We start from the raw sequence: 22,783 nt of genomic DNA, 5'->3' as shown, positions 1-22,783 counted from the left end.
AGTCTAAGAACAAAGAAAAGGGTATGTAACAAGTTTCTCCTGTATCCGTTTAGCATGTGAATGCATCTTCATCAATGCCATCTCCGTTAATTGGTTTTTGCTTTTGCAGACTTCAGCTGCACTGAATTCTATTAATCTTCCGCTTGCACTCATCAAGTTTCAGCCTACAGTGTTCCTTTTTCGTTATCATTACTAGTATTTTTTTTTTGTCTTCATATATTACAAAGTGTCCCCCACTCCCATCATCTCCTTTAATACCGAGTCCAAGGCATTACATACCTTGAATGCTAGGCAAGCAATCAGGCCATCTTAGGCACAATGTGTGACGAAAAATACCCATACATATAAAACATTTTTTTTTGCTGGCCACGGTGGCGCACGTCTTTAATCCAAGCACTTGGGAGGCAGAGGCAGGCAGATCTCTGTGAGTTTGAGGCCAGCTTGGTCTACAAAAGGAAGTCCAGGACAGCCAAGGCTACGCAGAGAAACCCTGTCTAGAAAAAAAAAAATTAACCACCCATGCCATGAGATGGGACAGTGGCACATATGCCTATCAACCTAGCTACTTGGAAGACTTGGGTGGGGGGAATGGTAAATTTGAGGCCAGCCTTGGCTACACTGTAAGATCCTGTCTCAAAAAAACAAAACAAACTTGCTATGTGTAACGGGAGATCAATTTCTTCTGCTTCTTAGAACCAATACCCAAAATCTTCATGTTTTCCCAATCTCAACCTATGTTTTCTTTCCTCTCAATAGATGATTATCTTGCCATGTATGTAGTAGGGGAGAAAAAAAAAAAAAAGAAAGAAACTACCAGTTGTATCCATCAATTTCCCTGTTCACATTCGATCACCCATCTTCTATCCTTCCCTCTAGCCCACGTAAGGAGTGGTTCTCCCCAGCCCTGGGTCATGACCTATATCCAATCATCACCCCCTTTCTCTATTAAGAGTCCTACAGGAGAGTGGCAGGTGTGGAGTTGCCAAGAAAGAGAAAAAGCAGTGGTAAGCACAGAGTGGACTGAGCTGCGGGAAGAATTGGGGTTGCCATCACCCAGCAGGGAAGACTCTATGTAAATGGCTCATTTTGTTTTGTGGTTGGGGTTGTGAAAGTTCTGGGAGACAAAAGTTAAGTGTGGCTGTTAGTAAGCCTTTGGCTGTGCAAATCTCAAGGGCTTGGTCTTAGCTGGAGATTTTCCTTAGAGGAGTCCCATAGCGTGGGTTTCAGTCAAAGCTGTCAGACGGGCAAAACCCCACAAGGAAAGAAATCTGAGTGCTCAGTCCTAGGTTTTCTCCAACATTAAGGGGCTATGGAGAGAAAAAGTTCAGCATGGGAACTAGAAGGAACCACCATTGAGGTGAATGGAAAAGCAAGGGAGAAAAACAAACAAACGACAACAACAACAGCAACAAAGCAAACCTCTTCAGCTGCATTTCCACCTGTCACCACAAGAGAACTGACTAGAGCAAGCACCCTGGTCAACCTTGGCAAGAACGTGGGGGCAAAGTTGGAAGCAAACTCTTAGCATCTTCCTAGCCTTAAAGGCTGCCTGCCCACTGCACTACCCTGCCCCTTGGGTACTCTGCTACGGGGCCGAGGAAATGACCCTTCTGGTGCTCTTGGAGAGGAACAGTCAGTGGCTCACCAGGCTGCAGGCAAGTCTGGGGAAGATGCACAAAAGAAAAGGACACAGGGGCCCAGTGCAGTCAAGTCACTTCTTTCTCCTGGCCATATAGCTCCTCCAAAGCAGGCCTGGGAGGTGAGCCTCACAGGAGGTGCAGCTGGTTGAACTACCCACCCTTCCACGCCATTTCCATCAGATAGGGGTAGGGCAGCTGCAGCATCAGCAGTGGAGGAGGAGTGTGGGGCATGGAAGAGATGAGCCAGAGTTCCTGCCTTCAGGGAATTGTTTTCATTCTCTTAATATTTATGTATTTATTAGTGTGTGTGTGTGTGTGTGTGTGTGTGTGTGTGTGTGTGTGTGTGTGTGTTTGGATCTGAGCACACTTTTCAGGGTCAGTTCTTTCCTCACACCATGTGGATCCAGCGGGAGATCAGACTCAGGTTGTCAGTCTTGAAGTCAAGCACCTTTACCCGCCAAACCATCCTGCCAGCCCCAGTCCCCTCAGGAGATTATTAAGATGCCCAAAGGTATATTGGTGCATGCCTGTAAGCCCAGTGCTCAAGAGTCAGAGGCAGTAAGATCGCTGTGAGTTTGAGGCCAGCTCAGAGTACTTAGTGAGTTCAAGACCAGCTTGAACTATTTATACACTGACCCTGCCCTTCCCCCCTCCCCCAAATGCTGAAAGGTAAGTCACACGAATAGCACAGAACAGAGAACCCTGGGCAATACATATCTGAACAGAGCAGGGGTGAAGTTGGCAGCTGCGGTGGCTTGCATGAGAGCAGCTCCCATAGGCTCGTTATCTTTCAGTGTTGAGTATGAAATTGGTGAAACTGTTTGGCAAGGATTAGGAGGTATGGCCCTGTTGGAGGAGGTGTCGCTGGGATTGGGCTTTGAGGTGCTCCCCCCATCCCCGACTGCTCCCTTTGGCTTAGAGATCAAGATGTGAGCTCTGGGCTGTTCCTGCAGCATGCCTTTACTCCGCCATCATGGACTCAACCCTCTGAAACTGTAAGTCCAATGCAATGCTTTCTTTTACAAGTTACATTAGTTCTGGTGTTTTGTCACAGCAATGGAAAAGCAGCTAAGACAGCACCTGTTCCCTGATGACTGGGAGGGGAGTGGATTTATCCTCCTAGTGAGTCTATCAATGATAGACCTCCTCACTTTGGGGAGAGGAAGTGGACCGTGCTATTTATGGTGTGGTAGGAGAGGGGAAGCCACATTGTGATAGCAATACAGACTCCAAGAGGGTTTCAAAGGACTGACTAGGGACTTTTTGTTTGTTTGTTTGTTTTTGTTTTTTTGTTTTTCGAGACAGAGTCTTCTGGACTGGTTTTGTAGACCAAGCTGGCCTCGAACTCACAGCAATCAGCCTGCCTCTGCCTCCTGAGTGCTGAGATTAAAGGCGTGCGCCACCACGGCCGGCTGGGATTTTTTTTTTTTTTAAATGAAAGGGGTTGGCCTTGAATTTGCTTTGTAGCTGAGGATGACCTGAACTTTTATCCTCCTGCCGAGTGCTAAAGTTACAGGTGTGCTAGCACTCATGTTTAACCAGTACTCGGGATTGAACTCAGGCCTTCATGCGAGCCATCCTCCAGCTAAGCTTTATCCCTTTCCCTAATTGGGGGATGTTTAGAGATTTTTAACTGTGGAGAAAGGTCCGCCCCAGTTAAAGTTCCCCCTAGGAGGGTAGAGGCACCTTGCTCACCTAAGGAGTGCTGTGCTTCTTCGGAGAGACTGACTGTGAGACTTTCTTTAGAAGGAATGCTTGTGATGACCTCACGGGATGAGGGAAGAGGAAGACGTGCCAAGTCCATTAATGTGCTGAAAGTTCTGCTTTAAGAAAATAAGCATAAGATTGTCTTCATTATCAGCTGCTAACCACAAAAGTGGAAGGAGCTGTGAAGCAATAAGGCTCCACATCTATTGCGGTGACTTCCGGGTAACGGTGGCCAATGGGCACAGAGCCCCACTTGTGGTGGCAGGGTAGTGGGGGAGAGTGTGTGAGGACTGGCAAGGTTAGGAGTGTTCCAGGAGGACTAGGAATAGTGTCCCTGTTGGGACAGCCTGGTACCTTCCTTTGAGGTTAAGGCTGTGGTAAGATGCCTAAAGATGCCCCAGCACAGTATCCCAAACCTATCAGGAAGCGACTGACAGAAAGGGACCTTGTGACTCTGTAATATTAGCTTCAGCACCTGGCTGGAGGTCAGGATTTCCAGATTTCTTGTGATTTATCCACTGACTTCAGTAAGAGTGTCGCCACTGTAGGCATCATATGCTAGAGCTCTGTTCTCCAGGCCACTTTTTCTTAGTCTTGTCCTGGATTGTGCTGTCTTTTTGGACCCTGTCATGGAGCAAACCTAAGAGAAAGGTCAGGACTACTGTGAAGTGGGACCCCGTGCCTCTCCCCCACCCCCGAAGAATGCAAAATCAAGGAAGGCGCTCACTCTCAGGACAGCACAAGTGAGAAACTCAGTATTCACACATGGAAGCTACTAGAAACTGACAATAGGAAGAAGGAAGCTTCACCCCTGCACAAGAGTATGGACTTCATTTGTTCTGGTTGTATTTGTGTGTGTACATGTTTGCATACGTATGCTTGTACATGTGGCTGTGCACATGCCTGTGGAGGCCAAGGATCAATATCAGTAACTTTCTATTGTTATTCTGAGATAGGGTCTCACTATATAGCCTTAGCTGGTTGGGAATTTACTATGTAGACCCGGGTGGTCTTGATCTCACAGAGATCTGCTTGCCCGTGCTTTTCCAGTGCTGGGTTTAAAGGAGTGTTCCACCTTGTCTGGCTTCCAACTTTGTATTTTGAGACTGGGCCTCCTGTTTAATCTGGAGTTCGGTGATTAGGCTAGATTGGATGTTCACCATGCCCCAGGGATCCTTCTGTTTCCACCTCCTCATCACTGAGATTTCAGGTGCACAATGTTGTCCCTGAATTTTATGTAGGTGCTGGGGATTGAGCCCAAATCTTAGTGTTTGCACAGCAAACTGAGCCAGATGAGCCATCTCCCAACCCCTCTTCTTTTGCTTTTTAAACACTGTCTTTGGCCTCTGATTTGGAGGATGCCATAAACCTTCAGTGGCCGAACCCTCCCCCCCCCCAAAAAAAAGTCTAAATTAGATTCCTGGTATGCAGAATGTTGTCCACCTGGGCTCCGGAAAGCTCTTGTGGGGAAGAAAGAGAGGACCAAATGGTTTCATCAAGGATGGAAGGGGGACAGATGTGGAAGAGGGTGATGGAGGAAGAACAAGAGATAGTGGGTCAGACGAAGGCAGGTAGCTGTATAGCTGGGTTAGAGTTTGTTGTTGTGAGTGTACCTGCTGAGGAGGAGTGCAGCGTCTCAGAGGATTCTCTTTGGGCGATCAGTTCGTTCCTGAGGTTGCTTCTGCTATTCTGCCTTCCAGCTGCTTTCAGCTGGAAACATTTGGATGTAGATGCACGAAGCCTGCCTGTTCCAAGACTCAACTCCCAGGAACGGGAAGCCAGAAAGAAGGAACCTGCAGTGGCCACCACTTACTGTTTCCAGCCCTGCATTCGTCCTGGTCATTTGGGGAAATGCAGTTGCCTCAGTCTGGGTTGGATGTTGGATGGCAGGCCTGTGAACCCTAAATGAGTGGGCAGCATGGGACGGTGGCCCTTGCCAAAACTCCAAGGACGTGGAGCCTGAAAATGTAAACAACTCCAGGCTGAGCTTGGAGGCCAGGGCCAAGGTATTGGCTAAGTGTCAGTGATTCTCTAGAAAAATCTCCAAACTGTGCTTTGTTTTCTGGCATTGCCAAGGCCTGATTTTTCTTTCTTATCCAAGCAGATAAAATGAACAGATTTTGAGTATTGTTCTCAAGTGAGGCATCCAATGTCTCTGAGCTGCTTTCTAAAGATGAGCTGTTTTGGGGTTGGGATGTATGTGCTTTTCCAGCATGCACAAAGCCCTAGGTTTGATCTCTAGCTCTGTATAAAACTGGGCATGGTGGCACATGCCTGTAATCCTAGCATTCAGGAGGACCAGAAATTAACAGCCATCTTTGGCTACATAGCAAGTTTGAGGCCAGCTTGGGCTATTGGAGACCTTGTCTCAAAAAGACCAACCAGCCAACCACATTGCCTAATCCCTTCCCAAACAATTTCACTAATCGGGGACCAAGCATCCAAACACGTGAGCAGTAGGGGCAGGTCTCATTTAAACTACCACAATTCTGGTCCAGGAAACAGAGAAGAGGGGTGGGAAGACCCTTGTCCACACAGAACATGTGGGGAACACCCTCCGTCCCCAACACCTCTGCTTCAGATGGGACTCTGCTGAAAAAACGTCCCCACTGTCAACTTCCCAGAAATACCAGACCAACATCTTCTAAACTAAGAGGCTCTTGTGTGCTACAATGGTCACCCTAGCTTTCTATGTCTGTAGCTAAAGGACTGAATCTCAGCTGAATGGTCCTTTAGACACACTGTCTATGCCTTGTTCAAGCTGTTTCCCTTTCCTGGGGGTATCAGAGCTCCTTGAACTGAGAACCAGTGCTAATTATCTTCTTCCCTCTTGGATTGTGCTCTTGAGCAAGGGTAAGAAAAGTCTCCCCTATATAAAATGTTCCTTCACCACCTAGCATGGCTGAGTTGGGAAGCTCATGGACCAGCTAGCCTAGTGCACATAGCAGAAAGGAGAAGAAGAAGAAGAAGAAGAAGAAGAAGAAGAAGAAGAAGAAGAAGAAGAAGAAAAGAAAGAAAGAAAAAGAAATGGAAATGGAAAAGAAGAAAAGACAAGACATGCTGTTTTAAGCAAGATGGAAGTGTCAGGGACTCATACCCAAAGTTATCCTCTGACCTCCACATGGGAGTTGGGCACATGGGCAGTAACATGCACACACTTTTTTTTAAATGCCAAATTTATATTCAGAAGCATAGACATAGCTATGTTTGACCTCAGCACACACATTCAAGAATGTAAAATAACTGTAACCTTACTGGGTGGATGTCCTCAGGTGAGTTACTATACAAGCTCTCTGCATCTGAATCGTCTTTTCTGCAAAAAATGAGAATAACAGCGTTCATGTCACTGAATTTTGAGGATTAAAAGAGATAAATTGTGAAGAGCTTAAAATAGTAGCTGACAGAAGCAGAGACCCACATGGATTCGTGCATATTTCCTAAGCCCTCTCTGATAGCTGCTGTCACTTAGTGCTAAGTCTGACAGCGGTACAAAGTTGCAGTCCCTTCATCCCTTGAGTCTCAGTTGTTTTTTTTTTTTTTCATCTGCAAAATAGAAGTAATATCTTCCCGGTGGGACCCTTGCGAAGATCTATGGAGGCCAGCGTGGAAAGCGTTCTGCCTAGACTTGAGCCCACAGAAGGCCCTTGTACGCTGCGGTTGTTTACTGTCTGTGATGGTGAACAGATACAAGCACAGGTGTAGTGATGTTGGCAAATTCCAGACAGGCTTAAACATCCCTCTGCCGTCCTCTTGTCGCAGGCGGGAGCTAGATCTTTTAAGGACATAGTCCAAGGGGGTGGGAATAGATAGGTGGCAAAGAAAGGGGTCGCGGTTGGGGGCAGCCAGCCTTACTCTTCTTCCATTCGGAACCTGGGCTGACCAAACAGATGGCACGGGGCGGGAGGCAGGGTTAGTCCGGTTGCTGTGGGTGTAAGAAAAAGAGGAAAACCATCTCAGTGGAAATTGCCCTGCGGTTGGCTCAGGCGCCCACGACACTGTATTTATAGAGAGCTCTCAGCAGCTCGGAATTCTTCGCTGTCGAGTTAACCCTTTCTGAGCCTCGGGGCCGGCCTAGTGTCGAGGGGAGAAATTCAGGACCGGGATGGGACAGCTGGATATTGCTGCAGGGCTTGGAGCCAGCAGCTCGGAGGGTGGGAGTGGTCAATGGGCAGTCACCTGTCCTCTCTCACCGAAAAAGAAACTTCGGATCTTGGAAGTGTGAGGATCCGTGTGGGGGATGGGCAGCGAGTAGCCAACACCCAGTCCTCTGGGACGTACCCGGTCTTCCAGCTCCGGGGTCGAACTAGGGTCCGGGTCGGGGGCGGGTCCAGGCTCGGGGCCCTGCCCAGCAGGCGGGCTCAGGCTTCGTCCTCGGATCTCCGCCGCGGTTCCAATCCGGCCTTTGGGGCGCACCCGGACGGCCTTTCCGGGCCGCAGCTTCCTCCGGCCGTCCCGCCCCTCGCACTCCCACCTCCCGCCCCAGTCTGGCCGGGCCTCGCGGCGGCGGCACCTACGGTGACAGCGATTGGGCTGCGCCCCGCCGCGTCCCTGAGTCCCGGGAGTCGGCGCGGCGCGGTGAGTACTTGCGTGGCGCAGGGCGGCGGGGGCTGGGGCCGCCTTTGTGTGCAGCCGCGCCCGGACCGCACGCGCTCAGGAGCCGGGCGCGTGGAGCTGGAACCCGCGGCCCTTTCTCACCGGGCACTAGCACCCTGATCTCGGACACCGCTAGGGCTCTAGGGCCAGGAAGAGCTGGGAGCACCCCTGATTGTCCGCTCTTTCCTTGGGAGTGGAGACCCGTTGGGATCTGTGGGAGCTGAAGACACCGGGTGTCTGGGACTTGTGGGGCCGGAATCAGGGTGGGCGACTGATTGTTCAGGCCTTGGGTGTGGAGTGGGCATGCAGGCAGGTAGGTCACGGGTTGATGGTTCTTGAAGCTTTAGGAAGTTGCTAGCCAAGATTGGGAGGGAAATATTCTCCCGACTTTGAGGAGGAAAACACTATGAATGCCAGCTTTGAGAGGGGAAGCTGCGGGGGAGGGGAGCAAGAGGTTAGGTGGTCCCCTGTTTTTGGCTGTGTAGGGTGAAGTAATGGACGACTGGGGGATTTCTACAAGCTGCAGAAAAGCACGAGAGAACAGGATCTGGGAACAGCTTTAAAGACGACCTCCTTCCCCCCTCCCCCGCCCCCCAACGCACACACCAAATTGAAGATTGAAGAGGAAACAGAGATGGGGCAGTTTGAGCTGTCTTAGCTCAGTGGAGGTGGATGGAGAGGAGACTCGAAGGAAGGTGGGGAGAAGCTGGAGGCCCAGGGTGGGACACAGTGGATAGAAGACTGAATCCAGTTCCCCGGGGGCCCTTCCTCACTACGACCCAGCCTACCAATTGCAGATTTGGGAGCTGAAGGCAGTGAACTGGCAGAAAGGGGGTTTTATTTGTAAGCCAAACCTGCCCTAATGAGTAATGCATGATGGATGACTCAGACCTGAAAACTGAACATGGAAGCCAAATATTAAGCAAATATTAAATCAGAAGTTCGTATGTGTGTGTTTGGGTTTGTGTGTGTGTGTGTGTGTTGGGAAGACAACTACTTAATTGTGAAAAAACGATTTCTCTTCAAATTGCTTGTGGATGATCTATAAATGAGTATTTTTTAAAAGATTTATTTATTTGTTTTATGTATATGAATGCTCTGTTTTTGTATACACCAGAAGAGGGAATCAGATTCCATTACAGATGGTTGTGAGCCACCATGTGGTTGCTGGGAATTGAACTCAGGAACCCTGGAAGAGCAGCCAGTGCTCTTAACCACTGAGCCATCTCTGCAGCCCCTATAAATGAGTATTGATTAAATTAAAACCTGAATCCTTATTTGTTTGTTTGTTGTTTATTTATTGATTTGAGATAGGGTCTCACTGAATAGAATTCACCTGCCTCTGTCTCCCAAATGCTGGGATAAAGGTATGCACCACCATGCCAGGCTCAAGTCCTTTTCTTTTAAGTGTGTGTAGCAGCTGCTTACAGTTTGGGAAACTAACGGAGCTCTTTGAACTATGTGAGAGTTAGTTATTTAATTGAGCCTCTTTTCTCATTCCTCTGACCTCTCAGAAATCTCCAGGACTCCTGCTGTTGAGCAAGAGCATTTTGAGTAGTTTGGGGACCTGCAAATAGGTGATGAATCTGAAGTCTGTACTTGAAGTTGAAACCTAAACCTGCCTTATGGGCTGGGCTGATTGAGTGGCAAGCAAGTGCGGACGGCTGGGGAGCTTATGTGGCTGGTGGCCTATATTTCCACATTGCTGGGGTATGGGAATATTTTGTTGGGTTTTTTTGTTTGTTTTTCTTTTCTTTCTTTCTTTCTTTCTTTCTTTCTTTCTTTCTTTCTTGTATATGAGTGCCTCATCTGCAGAAGAGGGCATCAGATCACATTACAGATGGTTGTGAGCCACCATGTGGTTGCTGGGAATTGAACTCGGGACCCCTGGAAGAGCAGGTGGTGCTCTTAACCACTGAGCCATCTCTCCAGCCTGATTTTTTGTTTTGTTTTGTTTTTCTCGAGTCAGGGTTTCTCTGTGTTGTCTTGGCTGTCTTGGACTCGCTTTGTAGACCAGGCTGGCCTTGAACTCACAGTGATCCGCCTGCCTCTGCCTCCCAAGTGCTGGGATTAAAGGCATGTGCGCCGCCACGCCCAGTGGGAATATTTTGGATGTGTGTATTTTCCTGGTAGCTAGAGTTCTCGAGTGTCAGCACCAACTCTTGGCTAATTGTGTCCCTTCCCCACGCTGTTACAAATACACCACAGGTAGCTGATCCAGTGTGTCCTGATGTCACTGAAATTTTCGTCATGTGGCTAGCATATGGCTCAGTTAGTAGAGTGCTTGCCTGGCATGTGTGAAGTCTGAGTCAGAGCCCCAGCAACCAGCAGTGCATATACACTGGCTGTAGTGGCTCATGCCTGTAATGTCAGTGCTTGTGGGTAGAAGCAGGAGGTTTAGAAGTCGCCCTAGGGTGTGTAATCCAAAGCTCTCCTGGGATACAAGAGACTCTGTCTGTCAAGAGGAAAAAAGAAAGCTTTTATTACATCATGGCTTTAGGTTAGCCTGTGAACATCAGTTTTGCTACCAAAGTGTCATGAGGCAAGGTAACAGGAGAGAGAGAGAGAGAGAGAGAGAGAGAGAGAGAGAGAGAGAGAGAGAACGTTGGGCCAAGAACAGAGTAGTCCCAGTGGTGACTTTATTGGTCCTATGACTGGTCTACAGAGTTCTGTGCTGTCTGGCATCCATGGTGGCTTCTTCCTGCTTGCAAAGTGCTGCTCATGCACTCCAGGCTTGTGCAACAAGAGGGCAGACCCCACATCCTGTGAGGGAAGAAGCCTATTTTGAGAGGAGAGTTGGGATTTTTGTCCCAGTTTGCTTTCCTATCCCTGTCCCCCTTAAGCTCTCTCCGGGCACCTGATGGGGACAGGGCGGTTGAATACCCAAGATGCTCAGATGCCTGGCAGCTGGATGCCTGGCAGCTGGGTGCCTGGCAGCTGGGCTGGATGCTTTAATGTCCGTCTTCAGGACGGTTATAGAAGTGGTGGCCTTTCAGAACAGTCCTCTGGGGAGCCAGCGTTCTTATTCTGGAGAGGCCACTCGTGAAGCTCTCTACAGGAGCCACCCTCCTCCAATGCTGACCTCCAGGAGGAAGCCTTCACTCTTTTTGGTGGGATTTGGGTTGGACACCAAGGTGAGAAATCCAGTTTAGGATGCAGTGGGATCCCAGAGCTGTGAGTTGGCCTCCTGCATCCTCTCAGAGACTCCTAGAAAGCGCTGAGTGTCTGACCTATAGCCGGATGCTTCTCGGTTGGGCTGTGTACAGAAAAAAAAACACCCCAAATCCTCTGAGATTATGAGCACATGGGGGCTGTTGAGCTGTGGGTCTGAGTCATAGGGCTGGGAAAGAAGGAAGAGAGGCAAGGACGATGATGTCACTGCCCAGAAGCTCATCCTTTGAGTGGGTGGGGACTTCTCATTGCTGTCCTTTTCTACCAGCAAAGGGGAGGGCCTTGGCTAGGGGGAGGGGCTCCACGTGGACCACACATTGGGAGAGAGCCACATATACTGTTATTACAGCCTTTGCCATCACCTGTAGGTCAGCCAGCCATTCCTGCAGTGTTCGGGGTAGGAGTACTGGATTTATCAGGATGTGGGGTGGAGTTATGCTGGATGTAAATGCTAGGTAGGTCACATACCCAGAGGCACAGAAAGGGCAAATGGTGAGGGCATTCTATCTCTGCCTTCAGAACTGGCTCTTTCTGCCACTCCAGAGGCAGGGTTAGGTTTGACCTCTCAGTTTGGACCCTGGCAAATGTGCCAACAGTGCCCTTGGACAGAGAGAACTCATCTGGTGTGCCAGGGAGAGGACAGGCCTGACCACAGAGACTTGTGGTCCCTGATAGAACATCCTTGTGCTGCCGGAGGCCTAGTCTTTGTCATGTGGTACTCTCCACTCCCAGAGAGGAGAGGCTCCTGTGCTCTCCAATTCTGACTAGTTCTCTAGTTGGCAGCCGCCTGCTCCTCAGTTTCTCTATGGTCCTGGGAAAGATACCTCAAAACCTTCATAACCTTGGGCATGCATCTTCCCCGGGCAAACACTGGACTGTTTGCTTGTGAAGAGGCCCCCTGACCTGGGGGGTGACAGCAGTGGGGCAGCAGGGACTGGAACTCTTGATGCAGGGCGCTGTGAACCAGTTTCTGAGATGAGCACAGGGAAAGGATCATAGAATGAGGCCGACTTAGAGATGAAGCTGAGCTGTGTGTTTGCTGCTTTGGAGTCCAGTGGTGGGGGTGGTGGGGTCCAGATGGAAAGGAGAGCACCCGGAAGGCCTAACAGTTGCAGGGACACCTAGACAGCCCTGCAGAGGAGGTCTAGGCTGGGAAGAGGTGGGGACGTGCATGTTGAAAGACTCAGGAGGCCTAGTCCGTGCCTGCGGCTGTAATGACAGTAATGACAGTAATGACAGTAGTCACCTCTGTGAGGCTGGCCAGGTGATGCAGACCTAGGATTCTAATACTTGGGAAGTGGAGGGAGTTCAAGACCAGCCTCCCCTACATAATGAATTCGAGGCCAGTCCTGCCTATAGGAGACCCTGCCTCCAAAAACAATAAAACAGGCAGAGGAGATGGCGCAGTGGGTAGTGCTTGCCCCAGGAGCTGGAGGACCTGAGTTTGCATTCACCCCCCCACCCCCACCCCCCACCCCCCCTCCCGCTAAAAGCTGAGTGTGTTTGCAATTCTAGAGTTGCTGTGCTGAGGTGGGAGGTGAAGACAGAGTAATTACCAGAAGAAGGCGAGGACTGACACCCAAGGTTGTCCTCTGATCTTCACACATATGCCAGGACACCAGTGTGCCCACATCACACATGAATACGCACCACTCACACACACCACAATGAAATTTACCAAGTTTTGGTTTGGTATCAGACATTTCAGTTGATTTTTGTTGTCTTTCTCATAGCAGCTTCGTAGGTTAGGAGTCCTCACTCCGGTTTTATAGATGAGTCTCAAGTAGGTAGGCATAGTTGTTGGCATTTGGTTGTGACTCTAGCAGAGTTTCTTTCTTTCTTTTTTAGGTTTGTCGAGACAAGGTTTCTCTGTGTAACAACCCTGGCTGTTCTAGACTCTCTTTGTAGACCAGGCTAACCTTGAACTCACAGAGGTCCACCTGTCTTCGACTCCTGAGTGCTAGGATTAAAAGCATGCGCCACCACAGTTGGCTCTAGCAGAGCTGTTTTTGTTTTTGTTTTCTGAGACAGGGTTTCTCTGTGTAGCCTTGGCTATCCTGGGCTCCCTTTGTAGACCAGGCTGGCCTTGAACTCACAGAAATCCACCTGCCTCTGTCTCCCGAGTGCTGGGATTAAAGGCGTGCGCCACCATGCCTGGCTTCTAGCAGAGCTTCTGTCAGGACTTTAAGCCAGCGCTGCTCCTTAGCCTAGGCTGTGCCCTGGGCAGTTAAAACAGCCTGGCAAATTCCAGGCCTGGGAGGCATTCATGAGCCGGTTGTGGAACTCATTAATGTTACCTTTGGCTGGTGATGGGTGGCTGTGGGCCCTTAGGGCAGCACTGTCTCTTCTGGGCTCACATTCTTACAGGAACCTGGCCATGGGCCCAAGACCAGGTGTATTTCAGCTCTGAGGACTGGCAGAGCCTGTTACACTGCTGAGACCTGTCCCTCATAGAGCCAATGGGACATGTTCCTTACAGAGAGAGATGGGAGGTGCGGGCGGGGGGGGGGGGCAGATTTTCTGCTAGGCAGAGCCTCTTTCAGGACAGAAACAGTAAGGGTTTCGAGGCAGAGAAACAGTGAATAGAATGCCTTTGACTCAGCAAGTGGACCTTGCTGGAGACGGGCATGACTTCTGGCTGGCCTGGTATGTCCAGGCGTGTTTAAATGGACACCTGGCAGAGCTCAACAGATGTTAAGAGAATTCAGGTGTACATTTCATGGTCTGCCAGCATCTAGCCTGGGATGTGCCCTCTGATTTAGGCTCTTATGCTCCTGGCCTTTCCTTTCTGTTTATTCTGCCTGGCCCACCTCTGCAGGTGACTCTGAGTTCAAGATGGCATCCTGCTGCTTTAAGTGTCTGCTAGTGGCTAGCACCTAGAAGATACCCATTCACTGGAGGGCCTCTCCCTGAGCAGAAGGGAGTGAGAACAGAGGGACACCTCGTAGCACATGCCTCGCCATGCATGCCTCACGGGCCACCAAGGCCTGTGGTTTGCCTCCTTTGCGCTTGGAGCCTTGACCTCTGTATGGGAGGCCAGTCACCCTCTCCTGGGTTCTGTCTTCCTCTTCTGTGTGTTTCCTGCAGGCATGGGGGGTGGTGGGGGTGGGGATGGGACAGCCTGAGGATGCTGGGAAGACCTTGGGCCACTCTGCAGTCTCTGCAGGCGGTTCTGATGCCTTACCAGAGTCCTGACTCACACAGTCCTTTTGAGAGGAAGTCGGGCTGCTCTGTTGGGTGGAATCACAGGGCTGGGTAAGTGGGTAGCCGCAGACACAAAAGGCCTGAACCAACTCAGACTGTCAAGCAAAGAAAGCTATATTGGAGACACCGTCCCAAGGAATGGATTCCAGAGACCTCTCTTCCCTTGCCCAGGTCCCTCAGCTGCTGTAGAGCGCCTAGTGTTTGTTAGGTCAATTCATATTGTCTTTCTCGGGCAGCCCCTGGGAGGACAGGGCTTGCTGGTCCCATCGCATGAGTGAGCAAACTGAGGACCAGCATCTATCCCTAAGCCATATGACTTTGGGAACAGCAGAGTGTGGATTTGAACCTCCAACTCCAAAGCCACCTTCTTAGACACGAAGGCTACTTCCACCAGCCCTTTAGAGATGTGGCCAGCCCAGCATGCCATTATAATCTCAGGAGGGGTCAGTATGTATGCTAAAATATACTCTCAGCCTGGGTCCTTCTTAGGGAGTAAGAATAAGGGCCCAGCACATAAGCAGTGGAGCCAGGAATATAAAGGCCATGCATCTTTGGTATTGCCGTTTTCTCTTTTTTGTTTGTTTATTGCAAAAGAATTGTGCATTCGTTGCTCAAAAAAAACAAAAACAAAAACAAAACCAACACACACACACACACACACACACACACACACACACACACACACCAGAATGTATCAAGTAGAAGTCAAAAGTGGACTTGTGTCCCTCATTCCCACGTTCCTGGGGTGGGTTCACCATCAGGCTTCTAGATCCTTCCTTTGTAAGCATCTGTCCGTGTCTCTACCCAAGCACAGGTGCGCTCATCCATCCATCCATTCATCCACCAGGGAGCAGGGAGCGCTGAGCTCAAGCCTTTGCTAGGATTAAGGATGTGAGAGTTAATGGAAGCACACATGTACACATGGTTGCTACTCAGGGAGGTTCTGAGGCATCAGGCAAGGTGCAGTGAATAGCAAGGACCTCTTTCAAGTGGCAGACTTTGTTCTGGCTTTGCTGTCAAGTGTACCTTCAGGGTAAAGAGGTATTATTACCCATGTTCTCTCAGAGTAAGGGACTATAGTGGCTATCATCTATCTATCTATCTATCTATCTATCTATCTATCTATCTATCTATTTATCTATCTATCTATCTACCCCTTGTAAGCTAGGAAAGAGGCTCTTGTGCTGTAGAAGCTGGCAGCCGCTCCCTGCAATGAGGGCCAAGTGAGAGGAAGTGAATGTGGGGAGGCGGGCAGAGCCAGGTCAGACAGGGCTCCCTGGGAGCTGAGCTCTTATTCCAAATGGATGAGCAGGCGTGGGTTCCCCGAGGAAGTGGGTGACTGGATGCAGTGCATGTTTTGAGTGTGTGTCTACATACTTGAGTGTGTCCATATAGGTACAAGTGTGTATGTATGGGTGTGTGTGTGTGTGTGTGTGTGTGTGTGTGTGTGTGTGTGTGTGTAAGTGGAAGCCAGAAGTCTAAGGGGGGGCTTCCTTGGTTGGTCCACCTTCCTTTTTGAGACAGCTCTTACTGACCTTGGAGTCCACTGATTTGGTAAGCCTGGCTGGCCAGGGAGCCCCGGGGATCCACCTGTTAGCCCTTTCCTAGCACTGGGATCGTAGGCATCCCATCATGCCCTGCTTTTATGTAGTTCAACGGTTCTCACCCTTCCTAATACAGGTCCTCCTGTTGTGACCCCCGCAGCCATAAATTTCTTTCATTGCTACTTCATAGCTGTAATTCTGCTACCGTTAGGAATCATAATGTAGTCGGGCATGGTGGCACACACCTTTAACCCCAGCACTCGGGAGGCAGAGGCAGGCAGAGTCCAAGATAGCCAAGGCTACACAGTGAAACCTTGTCTTGAAAAACAAACAAAAAAACAAAAACAAAAAAAGGAATTGTAATGTAAAATATCTGATCTGTAGCCCCATGGAATCGAGGCCCACAGGTTGAGAACCACTGGCGTAGGTGCTAGGGGCTCTAAACTCAGAGCCTCACGCTTGTCTGTCACTCACTTTATCCACTAAGCCATCTTCCTGGCCCCTGGATCAGTTCCTTTAGATTGCTGACAGCTGACAAATTCGTTACTAATAGCCCAGACCATATCCTCCCAGGAACCTCAGTTTAAAAAAAAAAAAGGCTTTACTGAGAGTTCCTGCTGAAAAGCTGAGGGAAAGACTCTCATTGGTTATGGCTTGGCCCACTTCCCATCCCTGAGCTGGGGGTGGGTAAGGGTTCTTCCCTGAGTCAGATCTGGTCACAAGCCCAGGCCTGAGGTTGAGCCACAGCCTCCCTGCATCCTATGGGTGGATTTCTTACAAGGAGGCTGATCCCTGGCATCAGAAGACGCCATTGAGAGTAAAAGAGGAATTCATTAAGGATTGTGGAGAAAAATAAGCATCCATGCGGAGACTAGCTAGCCCCTTAGAGGTCTGTGTGTGTGTGTGTGTGTGTGTGTGTGTGTGTGTGTGTGTGTGTGTATGTGTGCGCGCATGCGTGGATGCACATGTTTTGCTCCATTGCCAAGGAGGGAAAGCACAGATGTCCAGGAGGAACTGAACAAACCGGGTGAGGAAGTGGTGGTCTGTTTTAATTGCATCTGGCCTCTGGGATTGGCTGTCCCTATGCTGAGCCAACTTAGAGTCACTATCTCCAAAAAGCTGTCAGGGATATTTCAAAAACCGTCTGGGGTAGAACACGGGGAGAGGAGGTGGGGGTGTGGGCCCCAGCACCCCAGCTCCCTACTGCACAGAAGCTACGTGGAATCCTTAAGTGACCCCTGCCTCATCTTCCCACAGCATCTCTCTCCCAGAGTGCCGTCTTCCCAGAATATGCTGTGACGTTCACTCCTTCACTCCTCCATCATCTTCTCCGCCACCTCCTCTCCCAGACACAGGCATGTCCCCCTCTCTGAGCTGTCCTTCCTGAACCTTCCTGAAAGTTGTCAAGGAATTGCTAATCCACCATCCTCACCATTACCAATAGGCACCTGTACCAAAAGACTGGCCATATTATACTTTGATTATTCATCTGTTCCCCAAGCCTTTCCCCTGTATTTATTATGAAAATGTGGCATTTTAGGGCCTGAGGAGGTGGCGCAGTAAGTTAAGTGCTTGCTTTACAAATGTGAGGACCTGAGTTTGAGTCTCCAGAACCCAAGTAAAAGCCAGGTACAGGCGTACCCTACATCTCAGCACTGGGTGAGGTGGTCTAGTCGATCACGAAGTTGGAGGGGTGGACTTGGATGGGCCCAGTGAACTGTCAGGGCTAAACAGGGAACCTAGGCATGGGAAGGTGGCACTGAGTTCAAGGACTTACGGTTTGGAGCCACGGATTTGATGATCTATTGTTTTGGTGAACTGCGTGACACAGTCGCCCACTGATGACCTTGTCAAGGTAGGGCAAATACTTGCAGGGCCATGAGAAAGGGAAAATGCTTTTTGTGTAATTGTAGGGATTTCATGAGGACCAATATAGGCTGTCCTGGGAGACAGATTTTAGCACAGGGTAAGGAAGCATTTTCCACTAATGATCTGCCTCAAAGCCAGCAGATTGCCTGGGGCGGGGAGAGCTGCTTCTCATTCTCAGAGAGTAGACAGGCTGGTAAGTGAGGCCAGCGGAAGGTGTCCTGCTCTGACACTTAGCTATCTGAGTTCTGCAGTTGCTCCAGAATTTGCCTCGGGGCATCTTCTCATTTTCTGTTGGTGTCCCCCAGGGATCCCAGCTCTTTGGTTTCTGTGGCCACCTTTGTGTGAAAGACTTCCCCTTTCTCTCACTGTGCCTGGATGAACCTGGCTTAATTTCAGTATAATTTTTTCTTCATTCCCTCATCTCCACATCCTATTCTGTGGCCCCACATTCACCCATTTGCTCTAAGCGTCACTCTTGTCTCCTTGTATTCAATCCCTGGGTCTCTTCCATCCTTGCAACATCTCTTAGCTGGCCTCTGTCATCCACTGGGGATTGTTGAGACTGTCTGTAGCTCAGATTTTGAGAAACCTATTTTAGATGGTTTCTTCTGTGGCTCTGAGCACTAGCAATTTTCCTAGGGTGGAGAGAGAAGGAAGAGACGAGCAGAGAGGGATGGCTCCCTAAATTAGTTCATTCGGATGCTGTAAGAAAGACCAAAATAACAGTGACTTATGCTGGAACAGATGCTTATTTCTCACCCATGTGACCATCTGGCTATATACAGGGCTGAAGCCCCAGCCCCAGGGATCCTCTGACTTGCTGCTTTGCAATGCTTAGAGTGTTGTCCTGGCATTTTGGTCCTACAAGGCTTCCTACATCTCTGTTCCATGTGTTGGAAGGAGGAGGGGGAAAAAGACTGTGCCCTCCATCGTTAAGGACATGACCCAGAAACTGTACATTTTAGTTCCTCTGAAATCTTATTAGCCAGAAAATGATCATGTGGCCACACCCAGCCGAAGGGGAGTCTGGGAGCTGTCGTTTTTATCAGAGTAGCCCCATGCCTGACTAATAACGCTGCAGAAGGAGAGAACAGATTTAAGGGAGCAATTGGTGGCTTCTGTGGTAACATGGCTGTGTGCATTTCAATGTGACTTGCATGATAGTACACCATAAGGATTAAAATATTGAAGGAGGGCCATTAGATTTGGCACAGTTTTTCTTCTAGAAACAGTGAGCTCAGAGGAAGTTGAGCAGGCAAGGTGCCTGTTTCTCAGCCTGATGACCTGAGTTCAATCCCCAGGACCCACGTGGTGAAAGAAGAGAACTGACTCATACAACTTGTCCTTTCATCTCTGTACATGTGCTATGCCGTGCACTTAAATGCACACAATAAATGGATGCAAATAATTACAAAATTTTAAAAAGGATTCATTTATTTTCTGTGTATGAATGTTTTGCCTGCATGTATGTATGTGCACCATGTGTGTTCCTGGTATCAGAGGAAGCCAGAAGAAGGGGGACAGATCTCCTCGAACAGGAGTTATAGATGATTGTGACCCGCCATGTGGGTGCCAGGAACAGAGCCTGGGTCTTCTACAAGAGTGGCAGGTGTGCTTAACCACTGAACCACCTTTCCAGGCCTGTGTTTTGTTTTTAAAAGAAAGGTGGGTGTTGTCATTGTTTTTATTATTATTATGATGATGATGATGATGATGATGATGATAAAACACCATGACCAAGGCGACCTATAAAAGAAAGAGTTTAATTGGGCTTACAGTTCCAGGGGTTTAAAGTCCGTGATGGCAGAGTGAAGATTTGGCTGAGAGCTCGCATCTCGAGCTGCAAGCAGGAGGCAGAGAGCACACTGGGAATGGCCCCAATCTTTTGAAACTTCAAGCCTGCCCCTAGTGACTCCTCTCCTCCAACAGAGCCACACCTGCTAATCCTTCTTGAACAGCCACCAACTGGAGACCAAGTACTGAAACTATGAGCCTATGAAGGTCAACCTTCTCCCTTTCTTTGTTAAAAGAGGAGATAGATGGATCTATTATTTATAGGTGAGTGTTGGTCCCTGGAGGGAGTGGGCATTAACCAGAGGGGGGAAGCATTGACCTGATCCTCCTAGGGCCAGATTGGCCTGTCAAGATGTCTTTTTGAGGAGGAGAGGGAGGTCCTGATCTGCTGTCTCTGGGCATCCCCAACATACAATGAACAAGACAGTTTTCGACATCAACCTCTATGCAATCAGGTTTACTTCTCAGGGGACTCAGAGTTGGATGATTGGGTCCTCCCCCTGTGGTACCTTGTTCCACACCCCTTGCAGGTGCCCATGCTTTATGGCAGGCAATGTCTGAGTATATGCCATTCTCACTGTGCCAAGGAAGGGGGAATGGAAGTACATTAGTGTTCAAGCTCATCATGGCCTTGGTCTGCCAAGTCAAGTCTATGATAATACGCCTGTATTGCTTGAGCATCTAGCTGTTGTTTTACAAGGGCAGTGAGGCATCTAAAAGCTCAAGAGCCAAAAGAGCTAAGGAGGAGAAATCCTATCAGGGGGCCCAGAATGGACGGCAACAAGGTAGTAAGCCAAGGGGAGGTGGGGAACCAGTTATGGAACCAACTCTGTTCCTGTTCTCATTGTCTTTTTTCTTTTTTAAAACCTTCTCTAACTTTGGCGATGCTATTTTTGACCATCCCAGAGTGGTCCATATAAAAGCAGCACTCTTCTTTGAGGTCAGCACAGAGTCCCCTTTGCTGAAGATGCAGCAAGTCTAGACCGCTCCTATTTTGTAGAATGACCTTGGCGAGGGAGGACAAGGATTTTTTCAAGGTGGGATATGGCAGTTTGCATTTGTTCCAAGTTTTCATTAATTGACAGGTGGAGATCTGAATAATATTTGTTGGAAAGAACAAGAGAGGTTATGCCCACCCCAGTACCCGTAGCTCCCAACCCAAGGAGGACAGCCAGGGTAATTGCAGTTATAGGCTCATGTTTGATTTTAAGCGGGGCTTGATCAGTAACAGGATCCCAGTAGTGGGAAAATTGTTCTTCAGTGTAATATATTAAGTGGAGGACTAATTGAATAAGGATGCAAAAGGTGGTCTTACTGGCTTTTAAATGGGGGGGGGGGAGTATATGCAGGGAGTGAGGCCATCGTTACAGGCCCACCAGGTGTTATTACTGGGAAGGATAAAATCAGAAAGGGAAGATATGTCTGTGATGGTTATATTATAGAGATGTTGCTAGGAGGAGGGGATGACTTTACCTATACATAACCCGGAGCCTGATACGGAACTCAAGGTTAGCTTGGCGGGCGTTACCTAGTTGGGCCCATCGACGTTTAGAATGGTCAGAGGAATTGGAGTTATATATCCACCTTCTGTACTGGGGTCTGCTACTTGAGAACATGCACACGGATTAGTCACCTCTGTCCCCGAGGCCTCCCCTACAGGTATTCTGTGAATTGTTAAAGGAATTGTCCAGCACACAGATGGATCTACCATATGCAAAGACTTCTTCAGTTGCGCATGACAGAAACTTAGCTGGAAAAAGATTGGCCCCTCTGGGTTTGCATCTGGCACCAGGCACATCTGGATTCAGGAACTTAGCTGATGTTTTTTCAGAGCTCTGCGGCTCTCTCACCTTTGTCCTTTTGGTTGGAGGTCAGGAGGTGTGCGGTAGGCTATGAGGTGGGGATGGAGAGGTGGTTCTGTGGTTAAGAGCATGCTTTGCTCTTATCGGTAACCTCGAGTTTGGTTTCCAGCACCCATATTGTGGCTCACAGCTGTCTGTAGCACCCTTTCAGGGGATCTGACATCATCTTCTAGACTCTGGGCACCTGCACAAGAGACAGGGTCTCTTGTAGCCCAGGCTGGCCTTGCCCTCACTATGTAGCTAAGGATGACCCTGAACCTCCTGATCTTCCTGCCTCCACCCGGGAGTGCTCAGATTATGGGCATGTACCACCATCCCTGGCTTAGAAAGGGGCTGGAGGTTGAACCCGGAGCTCCATACTTGCTAGACAAGCCCTCTACCAACTGAGCCGTCTCCCAGCTCCCAGGCGTTGCTTCTGTCTAGGGGGGGGAAAGAGGACAGAAGATTTAGAAGCTGGCAGCTCTGTGGGCTTTAGCTTCCTGTGGCACACAGCCAGTAGTACAGGCAGCTGCCTGCTAGGTTTTCCTGCAGGCCGACGATGCCCTTGTCGGGCAGGAAGTGGTGTCCCCCAAGGATGCCTTTATGAATTGGAGCTGCTGACTCAGCACCCAGACAGCGAGACTTTGAGGCCACCAGACTTGGGACCGGAAGCATCTGGAAAGGAAGTGGCTGCCCAGGGCTTCCCCACAGTGAACCATGGCTTCCCACAGCCAGGGAAATGGGTGGCTGGCCAGGATGCAGGGTTTGGCTGAGGGACTCCCTCTGTACAGCTGCCTGGCATAGGGGGTGGGGGAAAGGGGGAAAGGGCTGCCCCTGGGTACCTGACACTAGATAAAGTGGTTGGCTGTAGGTAGGATTTTGCTCCATCAAGGGTCGAAAGGGATTGCTGTCCGGTTGGGCTCTTTTCAGCTCTGCTCAGTGAAAATGACGTGCCATTAAGACTCTTGTGTTTGGGTTTGTTTATGTGTTTGTTTGTTTGTTTGTTTGTTTCTCCTGCTAAATGTGACCAAGACATACAATCTGTCTCTGGGGGTGGTCGTGAGGATATGAAATGTCCACGTCCTTGCTAATCATTGTTAGGTAGGACAGATGGACATGGGGTCATCACATGGCTTGAGCAGGCAATAGCAAGGGACACAAGTAGTGTATGCAGTCTGCCTGGGTCAGGCGCCTGGGTGAAGCCATACTGCAAGCTGAACCCAGGGAAGTCTGGGACCCCTCTGGCCCATGTGTTGCAGCAGATCCAACCCTTGTTCAGGTCTGATGCTGACACCAACTCTGCTTCTTCTGGGGTCTTTTATTTCTCTCTGCTGGGTCTTGGTGGCTTGGTACACATGTATTAAACTAGCAAATGTCTCTCCCAAACTCCACATTCTTATATTCGGCTGCTTCTAGAACC

General features: G+C 49.4%; 1 protein-coding gene across 2 annotated transcripts in view; it reads left to right on the top strand.

Annotated features, from left to right (window-relative positions):
• The first annotated feature begins 7,260 nt into the window (after window positions 1-7,260).
• The window catches only part of CD276 (CD276 molecule), a 32,746-nt gene continuing 17,223 nt past the window's right edge, over window positions 7,261-22,783 (top strand). For both annotated transcript variants that reach the window (XM_084781602.1, XM_084781601.1), the window contains exon 1: window positions 7,261-7,922. In XM_084781602.1, the coding sequence (XP_084637728.1) occupies window positions 7,512-7,922 (411 nt within the window). In that variant the 5' untranslated portion in view covers window positions 7,261-7,511. The remainder of the gene's footprint in view (window positions 7,923-22,783) is intronic.

The sequence above is a fragment of the Acomys minous genome, assembly GCF_964271855.1.
Source record: "Acomys minous genome assembly, chromosome: 5".
In the NCBI taxonomy this organism is placed as follows: Eukaryota; Metazoa; Chordata; class Mammalia; order Rodentia; family Muridae; genus Acomys; species Acomys minous.
Note: the sequence above shows the minus strand (reverse complement) of the source record. Positions and strands in the feature narration are given on the sequence as shown.